Here is a 13,382-nt window from a genome sequence, read left to right on the forward strand (position 1 = left end):
AGCTAATCATAATAGCATGGCATCGTCTGTGTGTGTGTGTGTGTGTGTGTGTGTGTGTGTGTGTGTGTGTGTGTGTGTGTGTGTGTGTGTGTGTGTGTGTGTGTGTGTGTGTGTGTGTTTCCACGCGGGTATATGCATGTGTGAATGTGTATCTGTGTGTGTATGCGTGCGTGCATGTGTGTGTGTGTGTGTGTGTGTGTGTGTGTGTGTGTGTGTTTCAAGTTGGATTCGCCCTCCGGTGACCGTCAACGCCTACTATTCGCCCATCCGCAATGACGTCATCTTCCCCATCGCCATGTTTCACCTGCCATACTACATTCCGGATGGCCCCGCGTAAGTTTTATTTTAGTCAGTTGGTTGGTTGGTTGGTTGGTTAGTTAGTTAGTTAGTTTTTTGTAAGAAACGAGAAATAACAAGAGAATGGATGGATGGATGAATGAATTAACCGACGGATCATTACTTTCCAACTGTGGAGGTATTAGCGCACTGGCCGACTGACACATCTGCCGTCGTTTTTTTAGAGACACACAGGGCGCAATAGCCGAGTGGTTAAAGCGTTGGACTTTCAATCTGAGGGTCCCGGGTTCGAATCTCAGTAAAGGCGCCTGGTGGGTAAAGGGTGGAGATTTTTTTTTTTTTTTTTTTTTTTTTTTTTTTTTGCGATCTCCCAGGTCAACATATGTGCAGACCTGATGATTGTGATGATGATTAACAACAACGGCAGCAACAACAACAAAAACACTGCTACTGCTACTACAACTACTGCTGCTGCAGCTACTGCTGCTATCCTGCTTATTCGTTTATTTTACAACAACAACAATAATATGATAATAATAATAATAATAATGATAATGATAATAATAATAATAATAATAATAATAATAATAATAATGATGATAATGATGATAATTGACATTATCATCATTTTCTTCTTCTCCTTCTGCTTCTTCTTCTTCTTCTTGAAGAAATCAGCTTTCTGGCTTTGATAGTGTTGAATTTGTGTGTTTGTATTTGTGTTCACAGGGCCGTCAACTTTGGTGCTATGGGCTCTGTGATTGGCCACGAGATAACTCACGCCTTCGATATTCAAGGTAGCGTTCATGCATACACATGCACGCACGCGCGCACGCACGCATGCAAACACACACACACACACACACACACACACACACGCACCTCTGTCCATCTCTGTAGCCAGCATGTTTTTGACCAGTAAGCTATTATTGAATTATTGTACTTTTTTTAAAGTCTGTTGTTTCTGATCAGCTTGTTTTCAGATGTGGGGGGGGGGGGGGGGGGGGGGGGGGGGGGAGGAATCCCATGTGATGGAGGAAAAAAGTCAAACTAATCCTTTGCTGCATGTGGATATTGATAATTTCCTTTACTTTATCCACACACAACATCACTTCTCATCCTCGTAACTCCAACACACATTGAGGTCAGCTCTACACCCCCTACATACTATCAAAACAAAACAAAAAACAATAAGACCAACAACAGCAGCAGCAATCATAATTTACCACAATCAAACCGAGAAACAAGAAGGCAAAAGTCGCCCTCCAGACTTTATGCTCAATTTTTCGCGTCGCCAAATTGAACCGAGAGACACACATGTCTGAGAGAAGCGATTTTTTTTTCTGAGAGACAGCATCTAAGTGCCACATTTTTTTTTTCAGAGATACATTTATGTATAGGACAGCATGCGCATCATAGTGCCACACTTCTGAAATATACGGGACAGTATGTGCATCATCAAACTGCCACATTTCTGAGAGATAAGTAGGAGAGTAAGTACATCATAGTGCCTCATTTCTGAGAGAGAGAGAGAGAGAGAGAGAGAGAGAGAGAGAGAGAGAGAGAGAGAGAGAGCATGATCATCATATTGCCACATTTCCGAGAAATAAATAGCATGATCACCATAGTGCCACATTTCCGAGAGAGAAATAGCATGATCATCATAGTGCCACATTTCCGAGAGAGAAATAGCATGATCATCATAGTGCCACATTTCCGAGAGAGAAATAGCATGATCATCATAGTGCCACATTTCCGAGAAAGAAATAGATAGCATGATCATCATAGTACCACATTTCCGAGAGAGAAATAAATAGCATGATCATCATTGTGCCACATTTCTGAGAGAGAAATAAATAGCACGATCATCATAGTACCACATTTCCGAGAGAGAAATAGATAGCATGATCATCATGGTGCCACATTTCTGAGAGAGAAATAAATAGCATGATCATCATAGTGCCACATTTCCGAGAGAGGATGAGAACATCTTATAAATCTTCGTGCCACATTTCTGAGAGCCTACCTGGCAGCTCCGGGACTGTGGGGGTCTGTCAACAGGTGAAGCTGCAAACCCATGTCTGTCCACTTGGAGCAGTACACCTGAGACACGTCAATCATCATGCATCGTTTTGTGATTCCTCACAACCGTTATTATCATTATGATCATTATTTTCATCATCAGTATTATTATTTTCTTCATCATCGTTGTTATTGTTGTTCTTATTGTTGCTGGTATAGGCCGACACTGAGCTTATATCACAGATTGACATCTTATCTCTCTCCATACGAACGGCGAAAGGGACGACGTTAACAGCGTTTCACCCCAATTACCATCATCAAAATATTGCAAGCGGAAGGCTCTTATACTGAAGACGTGAATGTTGACAAAGAATACCACAATTCTGACGACGGAAGCTAAAGGTTGAGTCATTCAGACACCCACTGGACATCCGAGGGGTCATGTGTAGAGGAGAAGAGAGGACTGGCCGTACTGAGTGAGTTATAAACATAAGTTTATAGTTAGGCAAACAGTTACACGAGAGCTGTATTATCAGCGGTTTCTCCATTGCTTCGGAAAATCATTTAAAGCTTAGTCTTCTGTGAGTGACTATGATACTCAAACTTGGAGAGGCAAAAATGCACTGGCTCTTAGTGCTGCAGCCTTGGGGGCTAGTTGGCCTTTTGGAACCATCCCAACGCCGACTGTCCTGAAACCCTCTTGCCCGAGAGAATAGGGATGTAGCTTGGGCAAGACACTCTCCACAATGATCAAATTCTAAGCCCAGATAGTCGAGACAGTAGTAGCCTCCTCTTGCTGTTCTGATGGTCATGGTCGGAAACGACCGACTACCATTCATGTTGTTGATGATTATCACCATGACGATGACGACGCACTGTTGGGCGGTGCGCGGTGTGTGCACGTGCAGGGCGGCAGTACGACGAGGAAGGACGCCTGAAGGACTGGTGGGACCCTCAGAGCTCCAAGAACTTCGGCATCACCACCGACTGCATGGTGGACCAGTACAACAAAATCCAGGTTCAGGGCCAGAACGTACGTCCTTTTGTTTCTAGCAGCTCTTGTTTATTTATTTGTTCATTTATCTATTTATTTTATTTATATATGTATTTATTCATCTATCTATCATATTCAACATCCTACCCTGCCCCTGAGCAGTTTTCTGGCATCGATGTTGGTGTCATCAAACTGTTTGGTTTTTTTTCCCCTGCCTTTCCACTAAGTGGATGCGTATATAGCGCCTATCTTCAGGTTTGAGCGCTTTACAAACATGGAGGAATTTGCATTAAAAAAAGAAGCTGAGTGCAGTGATTTAGCAAAGAGAAATATGGAGCTCGTTACAAGTAAAAGGACCAGAGAAACACACACACACACACACACACACACACACACACACACACACACACACACACACACACACACACACACACACACACACACACACATTGTGATGTCATTGCATCTCATTGCGTCCTCAGAGTATAAGACTGCGGTGAATATTTGTATGTTAATTATTTATTTATCTATTCATGTGTGTTACAGGTGAACGGGGATTTCACGCTGGATGAAAATATTGCAGACAACGGGGGTCTAAGGGCAGCATACTACGTAAGCGTTGTGTTCTGTTGGCTCTGTTTCATACTACATTCTATAATCTATGTTATGCTGTTCTGTCGTATTGTTCTATTGTTGTACAATGCGATCCTGCTGCATTATACCGTGTTGGTTTTCCTGTTCTGTATTGTTAGCCTAACTTTTTTTCTTTTCTTTTTGTTATGCTGTGTTATATAAAACTATTTGTGTCATGCTGTATTATACTACGGTATATGTGCTGTTCCATAGCATACTGTGTTATATATATTATATTATCAACTTTTTCTTTCAAAAAAGGGGGTAAGAGAAAGAAAATAATAGACTAATACAAAGAAAAAGAGAGAGAGAGAGAGAGAGAGAGAGAGAGAGAGAGAGAGAGAGAGAGAGAGTATGACTGACTGACTGACTGACTGACTGAATTTTAGCATACAGTGTGTGTGTGTGTGTGTGTGTGTGTGTGTGTGTGTGTGTGTGTGTGCGCGCGCGCGCGCACGCGCACGCGTGCGCATATGTGTGTATGCGAGCGTGCGTGTGTGTCCTCAAACATGCGCACGGCATTATTTGTGTTCATGTGTCGAGTTTTCCCTTTCCATGTGTTGAACTGTTGTAATAATCGGATTACAGCTTGCAAAAGAATATGCGTGGTTGTTTATCATTTTATATGCCAATGTAATGTACTTTCTTAGCTGCTGACCACACGATAAAACGAATTGTGCATGTCATTAAATGTGTGTGTGTGTGTGTGTGTGTGTGTGTGTGTGTGTGTGTGTGTGTGTGTGTGTGTGTGTGTGTGTGTGTGTGTCTTGGCGAATGACATGTGTGTATCTGTCTGACATACAGGCATATATGAAGTGGGTTGAGGAGAACGAGGAGGAGGCGCCACTTCCTGGGCTAAACATGACTAACTACCAGGCCTTTTTCGTCAGCTACGCCCAGGTAAATGGCACGCATTGTGTGTGTGTGTGTGTGTGTGTGTGTGTGTGTGTGTGTGTGTGTGTGTGTGTGTGTGTGTGTGTGTGTGTGTGTAGCTGCACTTCTGTAGCTGTCTCTTTTTGGTGGTATAAAGTGATTCGCATGTGTATGCGTGAAACGACATATTTTGTTATTTTTTTTCCCTAATCGCTGAGACGGTTCAAAGCTCTTCGCAAGGCTTCCTGATCGCTGATGGTACAAATAAGTCTGCCATTCAGAGAATAGTCTGTAAAGAGCCTGGCAGTGGTGGTGAGGTTGGCTGGGATATCCTTTATCTGCATCAGAAAGACACAGGGTACCGGAACCGAGCCCTGTGGGACACCCCGACTCGAATAGGAAATGGTGCCGTTCACGGAGAATGCTTCCTGTAGATCGGGGAAGACAAAAGCAAAGCCATAATTGTTCACCAGACTTGCGATTCCGAGGCTGGGGTGATAGTGGAGCAGTGAGTGCCACACCTAGTCAAAGGCTTTGGCGAAGTCCCTCTGTATTTTATTGTATCCATAGTACGTGCTTTCTGCAATATATAGTCTGAAAGCCCTAGCAGCTGGCTCTCGCAGTTTCACCCCCCCCCCCCCCCCCCCCCACCCCCCCCCCAAGCTCCCTTTCCCCAAGAATCATATGTTTTGCAGACTTAAATGATGCAAATAATTCAGCCTCCCCCCCCTCTCTCTCTCTCTCTTTCACACACACACACACACACACACACACACACACACACACACACACACGGGAAAGAAGTAGGAAAGGAAAGAGAGAGGGGGATGATAGGGGGATAAGCGGAATGAAAGAGAGGGACACGGAATTGAAGTAATATGTAAGTGTAGATTTTTCAGTTTTAGTCTGTCTTTTCCATATGCTTTGTTCCGTTTCATTTAGCTGTTGCAAAGCTGCCCAGTGCATGTGTTAATACAATGAAGTAAAACGAATTAAGTATGATGATCATGATGTTGATAATGAATACAACATCAACAACAACAACAGCAACAAGAGCTGTTAGTGAAGAGGTGTTTTTTTTTTTTATATCAAAAACAGCCTACAGAATGAATTAATCAGTATTCACACAAATGAGGATTGGAATGATGGTAAAGAAGAAGAAAAATACATAATGATGATGAGGATGTGGATGAGGATGATGATAATATTAACAGTTGTCAGGAATCATAATCGATGCATGATGATTGACGTGTCTCAGATGTACTGCTCCAAGTGGACAGACATGGGTTTGCGGCTTCACCTGTTGACAGACCCCCACAGTCCAGGAGCTGCCAGGTAAATTACATAATTACGATTCTCTCTCTCTCTCTCTCTCTCTCTCTCTCTCTCTCTCTCTCTCTCTCTCTCTCTCTCTTTAGAACGAGAACGATTGGTTTGAATGCTTATGAAAAGTGGTTTCAGACTGAGCCCTCGTTACTCTCCCCTTGTCCGATGTGCGGTCATTCAAGGGAGGATGAGTTACATTTTTTGTTTAGTTGTAAAGCTTATGACGATATTCGAGAAAAATGTGTTGTATTTAAAACAAATTCAGCAAAGTATGAAGATATTTTTGGAGTGCTTAATTTAAATCAGGAAACTTCACTACAGTCACTTGCAAAATATATTGCAGAAGCGAATAACATGCGACGAAAAAAACCTCAACAATAATAAAATAGTATCAGGTGTTGCTCATTGTGAAAAGTGAAATCTGTGTTGTCACTCTCATATGGAAAATATTTATGTTATACATTTATATATGTTTTTGTTTTTATTTCTCACTACATGCCATTACTTTGAATGGATGGTCGAACTGCACTTTGTTGCACAGATTGATTGATTTCGTTTTGGTTTTGGTTTTCATCAATATTATTACTATTGATGCATGTTGTTATTTGTATTATGAACCCCCATGTCATTAGGGCTGTAAAGCTATTGACATTAAAGTGTTCAGTGTTCTCTCTCTCTCTCTCTCTCTCTCTCTCTCTCTCTCTGTGTGTGTGTGTGTGTGTGTGTGTGTGTGTGTGTCTCATGTATATTTCTCTGTCTGAAATTCGGGCTGCTCTCCACAGGGAGAGTGCGTCGCTACACTGAGATCACCACTCCCCACCCCCCAGTCCCCCTTTTTTTCTTGTTTGCTTTTCATTTTCATTTGTTTTCCTATCTAATTGGACGTTTCTGCAGAATTTTGCCAGGGACAACCCGCTTGTTGTCGTGGGTTCTTTTAAGTGCGCTAAGTGCATGCAACACAGGGGACCTCGGTTTATCGTCTCATTCGAAAGACGCGTTCAAACCACCACTCAAAGTCTGGTGGACCATGTTGTCCTATTTCGCTCAGAAATATAGCACTGTGATGTACGTCTCGTCCTATTTTCTGTCTGAAAAAAAAAATGACACTATGTGCGTCCATTCCTGTTTCTGTCAGAATTGTAGCATTGCGATATACGTTCATTCCTGTTTGTCAGAATTGTAGCATTGCGATATACGTCCATTCCTGTTTCTGTCAGAATTATAGCATTCCGATATACGTCCATTCCTGTTTCTGTCAGAATTGTAGCATTGAGATGTACATCTGGTCCTATTTCTCTCAGAATTGTAGCACTGAGATGTACGTCCAGTCCTGTTTCTCTCAGAACTGTAGCATTGAGATGTACATCCAGGCCTGTTTCTCTCAGAATTGTAGCATTGAGATGTACATCCAGGCCTGTTTCTCTCAGAATTGTAGCATTGAGATGTACATCCAGGCCTGTTTCTCTCAGAATTGTAGCATTGAGATGTACGTCCAGTCCTGTTTTATCTCAGAATTGTAGCATTGAGATGTACGTCCAGTGCTGTTTCTCTCAGAATTGTAGCATTGAGATGTACATCCAGGCCTGTTTCTCTCAGAATTGTAGCATTGAGATGTACATCCAGGCCTGTTTCTCTCAGAATTGTAGCACTGAGATGTACATCCAGGCCTGTTCTTTCTCAGAATTGTAGCATTGAGATGTACATCCAGTCCTGTTTCTCTCAGAATTGTAGCATTGAGATGTACATCTGGTCCTATTTCTCTCAGAATTGTAGCATTGAGATGTACATCTGGTCCTATTTCTCTCAGAATTGTAGCATTGAGATGTACATCCAGGCCTGTTTCTCTCTCTCTCTCAGAATTGTAGCATTGAGATGTACATCCAGGCCTGCTTCTCTCAGAATTGTAGCATCGAGATGTACATCTGGTCCTATTTCTCTCAGAATTGTAGTATTGAGATGTACATCCAGGCCTGTTTCTCTCAGAATTGTAGCATTGAGATGTACGTCTGGTCCTATTTCTCTCTCAGAATTGTAGCATCGAGATGTACGTCTGGTCCTATTTCTCTCTCAGAATTGTAGCATTGAGATGTACGTCCAGTCCTGTTTCTCTCAGAATTGTAGCATTGAGATGTACATCCAGGCCTGTTTCTATCAGAATTGTAGCATTGAGATGTACGCCTGGTCCCATTTCTCTCTCTCAGAAATGTGACACTGAGCTGAAATGTTCGTCTCGTCATATTTCTCAGAAACACGGCACTGGGGTATAACATTTGCTACTTGAAGGAGTTTTGTGGTCGTTTATTTTTGTTGTTGTTGTTGTTGTTATTTTGTTTTGTTTTGGTTTGTTTCTTTGGTTGTTTGTTTGTGTTCATGATATAAACATTATGGGTGGTGTTTATATAATTCATTTATCAAACGAAATGATTCAGTTCCTTGTGTCATGATATAAAAAAAGCACATGAGCATAAAAGTTCATAAACACACTCACACGCACAAAACACGTGTGCACAGTCAGTTATAACCAGGAAAGGGAAGATGAGGTAGGTTTGATGTTCTAGCCCAGACTAGTGTGTATTGATAGATGCGGAAAGAATTTTACTGAGTGCACGCACAATACTTCACGTAAAAGAAAAACAAAATGTTTGCAAACTTTACAGATCGGTGTCCCAATTCTCAATAGCAATGTAGGGTACATGGTAATGTTTCTTCTTCTTCATTTTATGTGTGTGTGTGTGTGTGTGTGTGTGTGTGTGAGAGAGAGAGAGAGAGAGAGAGAGAGAGAGAGAGAGAGAGAGAGAGAGAGAGGATGAAGAGTGTCAGGGAGGAGTCATGTTTTGTAAAACACAGTTCCCTTTCATCTTAAGATATCCTCTCTCTTCTCCCCCCCCCCTTCCTCCCTTTCCTTTCCTCCTGGCCCCACACATTGTTTACTTCCAAAGTTTTTTTGTTTTTCTTTTTCTTTTTGTAGTGATCAATTCAAAATGGCGTACTGGCCAAAGCACAAGCCACCCAAACAGCTAGACAGCTGACAATACAAATCAAGACAAGATCAGATAAGACAAGAATATGGACTGCTGACAATACAAATCAAGACAAGATCAGATAAGACAAGAACATGAATGCTGACAATACAAATCAAGACAAGATCAGATAAGACAAGAACATAGACTGCTGACAATACAAATCAAGGCAAGATCAGATAAGACAAGAATTATTTACCTTTTTTTTCAAAAAACAAAACAAAACAAAACCCACAGCGGATTCATGAAAAGAGAGAGAGAGAGAGAAAAAAAAGACAAACATACCAATTTTCAGTCTACAAACAAAAGGCAAAATAAAAATTACTCAAACACGAGCAAAGCAAAAACATCTATCCAACGACACGATTTTTTCCGAATCTGTAACTGTTTAATCGGCAACTGCCAGATAGTGACTATTCCAATCGCTAATTATCAACTGAAATTTTGTTTCCATTGCCTTTCTTACTTACTTACTTACTTATCATTCATCCATTAACCAATCAAGTAATTAATCAAACAGTCAATTAATTCATTCATTCACTCATTATCCATTCATTAACCAATCAATTAACCAAGCAATCAATCAATTTATTCATTCATTCATTAACCAATCAATTAATTCACCAGTCAAACTAATGAATGAATTCATTCGTTCATTCATCCACTCATTCCCTTTTTGCAGAGTGAACGGAGTCCTCGCCAACTCCAAGACGTTCACGTGGGCCTACAGCTGTCCTGTGTACTCCAAGATGAACGCACAGATCCGTTGTAAGGTGTGGTGATAACGACGGCCTACCATACTCCGCGCCGCTCTCGCACACAACGCAGCCACAGACGACGACAACGACGACGACGACGACAACGACAATGACGAACTATACATCTATCATCACGTCCACCCAGCCACCAGCCGCTCATCAGCCCCTGTAACAAGCCAGAGAACACCCTTCAGCTTGTCTGGGAGGCGACATTCAATCAATCAGAAACTGCACGAGTGATTGCTGTGAAGAAGCGACAAGCCGATAGTGACACGTCAGGCACACAACTAGTGACATGGCAAAAAAACATTACTAGTGACGAAGCAAGCACACCACTAGTGACACATCAGACACGCCAATAGTAGCTTGGCAAACACCACCACCTATGACACGTCAGACACACCACTATCGACATGGCAATCACACCACTAATGACACGTCAGACACACCAATAGTGATATGGCAAACACACGACAAATGACACGTCAGACACACCACTAGTGACATGGCAAACACACCACCTATGACACGTCAGACACACCACTAGTGACATGGCAAACACACCACCTATGACACGTCAGACACACCACTAGCGACATGGCAAACACACCACCTATGACACGTCAGACACACCACTAGCGACATGGCAAACACACCACCTATGACACGTCAGACACACCAATAGTGACATGGCAAACACACCACAAATGAAACGTCAGACACACCACTAGTGACATGGCAACACCCATCACCAGTGACACGTCAGACACACCACTTGTGAAAAGGCAAACACACCGCGAGTGACACATCAGGCACACCTCCAGTGACATTGAAAACACACCACGAATGACACGTCAGGCACACCTCTAGTGACATGGGAAACACACCGCGAGTGACACGTCAGACACACCTCTAGTGACATGGGAAACACACCGCGAGTGACACGTCAGGCACACCACTTGTGACGTGGCATATCACCTCTACTGTCTTGTAAAACACACCAGTAGTGACATGGCAAGTTCACCACCAGTGACATGTCAGACACACCACTAGTGAAATGGCAAACACACCCGCAGTGACATGGCAAATTCACCACTGATGACAAATCAGACGCACCACTAGTGACATAGTAAACACACCACCAGAGAGACGTCAGAAGCACACGCCACTGGTGTCATGGCGATGCACCTCTAGTGACACGTCACACACACACACACACACACACTACTAGTGACATGACAAACACACCCCGAGTGACATGGCAAACACAGCATCAGTGACACGTCAGACACAGCATTGGTGACACGTCAGACACACCCCTAATGACATGGCAAACAAAGCACTAGTGGCTTGTCAAACATAGTGACACAGCAAACACACCATAAGTGACACGACAAAACACTGATGGTGTGGTGGCAGACAACGCAACCGGCGTCACTTGTGACACAGCAACACCATCCATTCCTTGATGAGAAATCTTCGACTGACATCAACGTTGCAAGAAACCACCACTGGTTGCTTTAATGATATGCAGTCACAGCCCCTTAATAACTAGGCCACGTCAGCCACCACGCCGCATACAGCAATCCACGGCGAACTGCTGCATCCTCGTCCACATCCAGTTGCCAGGTACAGCAATCCACGGACAATCACCCAGGAGCGTGTGATGTACAGGCGACGCGAATGGTGTGTGGATGGCGGTTCCATGACTTGTCGTGGGATGGGAGGGGAGTGGGCGGCGGGGGGAGGGGGGGGTCTGGGAGGGGGGAACCATGGCTGTGATGGGTTCATATAAAGCAAAGCAAAACAAAACAAAAACAAAAACACACACACACAAAAACAAAAAACAAAAAAAAAACAGACTGTTTGGACGTTTAGGTGGACATTTCAGAATGTGGGAGGCGGGGATGGAAGTTGATGCATGGACAAAATGGATGTACGGGGGAAGTCAAGCCGTAGACGAGGGCTGATGCAGACACAGGTATGTGAGAGGCTGAGGGATGACTGTGAACTCACCGTCGGGATAAATGCGTGGGCTCCACATGGCGACAATCTAAGTTAATGTGAAGGAAAATCGTGGAAGGGATGGGTAGATAGGCTGCATGATTCACGGTTATCATATGCAAACAGATATGGATAAAAGTGGTGTTTGTGTAAAAAGCTTCAGGCAGCTGCACTTAGAACAAGTGGACAGATAGACTGAATGATGACACGGTTATATGATATGAGAAGATACAAGTGGTAACCAATTCCAGGCAGATTGACAGAATAGGTGGATATATATATATATATATATATATATATATATATATATATATATATATATATATATATATATATATATATATATATATGATCAGAATAACGGTACTCCTCAATTGTGGTTGGTCAACACCACAGGGGGGGGTAGGGGGGGGGGCAAGGTCGATATATAATTGAGATGTGTGCGAACAATGAGTAACTTGGGGTCTCTGAGATGAACCGATGGAAGGCAGAGAATTGGACCCTGCCTTCCTAAGCCCAGCCCTGGTCACAGACTTCACTGCCCCCCGATGGCAATGGGAAGCTATGGGATCGTTCACCTTTCAAGAAACGTGAAATGACATACAAAGGAATCGCTAGAATGGGACCTTTAACGTGGGTGGAAGAACAGAACACTGGGATTGGTGGGGTGAATAAGAGATAGCGAGATCGATGTACCCGCTGGAGCTATTGATAGATGGACGACACAGACAGTAGGTGTTAACAGATTACGTGGGCAAGGTAGGCTGCCTAAAACAAATGTCTAGCTACTCAACGGGGTTGATGAAGATTTATGGATAAGATAGCACACGAGTGAATATGAATGTAAAACAAAAGGCTGTATGCCATTACGAAATATGTATGTATGTATGATGAATAATTTGGGGATGAAGATGGGTTTCCGGGGTTGGGGTGGTGGTGGTTGATGAACACTTTTTTTTTTTTTTTTGGTGCCTTACTTTCCGCGCTGTGTAACATGCGGCAACACGGTTTATTCTCGGCTCCACTCTCCGCACCCGTCCGCCACTTGTACGTCGCTGCCCCCTGTTGGCAACAGAACTGCTGTGGCCTGTGTGTGTGTGTGTGTGTGTGTGTGTGTGTGTGTGTGTGTGTGTGTGTGTGTGTGTGTGTGAGTGAGAGAGAGAGAGAGTGTGTGAGGTCCAATTTTGCCCCCAATTCTCCCTCCCACTCTGTTTGGGAAGGGTACAACCGCGTGATAGATTAGAATGACTTGGTGTTGATAAAGTTGTGTGCGGAAAGGTGGCCCTCGATTTTTATTTTATTTTATTTTTTAATAACATGTATGCACTACGGTAGAGATGATTTGACACTACATAAAAAAAACAACAAACAAACAAACAGAAGAAAAACACACGTATATAGGCCAATGTTTTGCGTATGTTCAAGAGTGCGCAGTTATGCAGAATATTGAGCATGTGA

The 13,382-nt window shown here is 43.0% G+C and overlaps 1 protein-coding gene across 1 annotated transcript in view; it reads left to right on the plus strand.

Annotated features, from left to right (window-relative positions):
* LOC143277603 (endothelin-converting enzyme homolog) overlaps window positions 1-11,643 on the plus strand; it is a 358,248-nt gene extending 346,605 nt beyond the window's left edge. The window contains exons 17-23 of the mRNA XM_076582483.1: window positions 223-333; window positions 1,024-1,091; window positions 3,225-3,349; window positions 3,857-3,922; window positions 4,748-4,843; window positions 6,075-6,151; window positions 9,845-11,643. Of these exons, the coding sequence (XP_076438598.1) occupies window positions 223-333; window positions 1,024-1,091; window positions 3,225-3,349; window positions 3,857-3,922; window positions 4,748-4,843; window positions 6,075-6,151; window positions 9,845-9,944 (643 nt within the window). The 3' untranslated portion in view covers window positions 9,945-11,643. The remainder of the gene's footprint in view (window positions 1-222; window positions 334-1,023; window positions 1,092-3,224; window positions 3,350-3,856; window positions 3,923-4,747; window positions 4,844-6,074; window positions 6,152-9,844) is intronic.
* Window positions 11,644-13,382: the final 1,739 nt, after the last annotated feature.

Source organism: Babylonia areolata, chromosome 2, assembly GCF_041734735.1.
Source record: "Babylonia areolata isolate BAREFJ2019XMU chromosome 2, ASM4173473v1, whole genome shotgun sequence".
Lineage (NCBI taxonomy): Eukaryota > Metazoa > Mollusca > Gastropoda > Neogastropoda > Buccinidae > Babylonia > Babylonia areolata.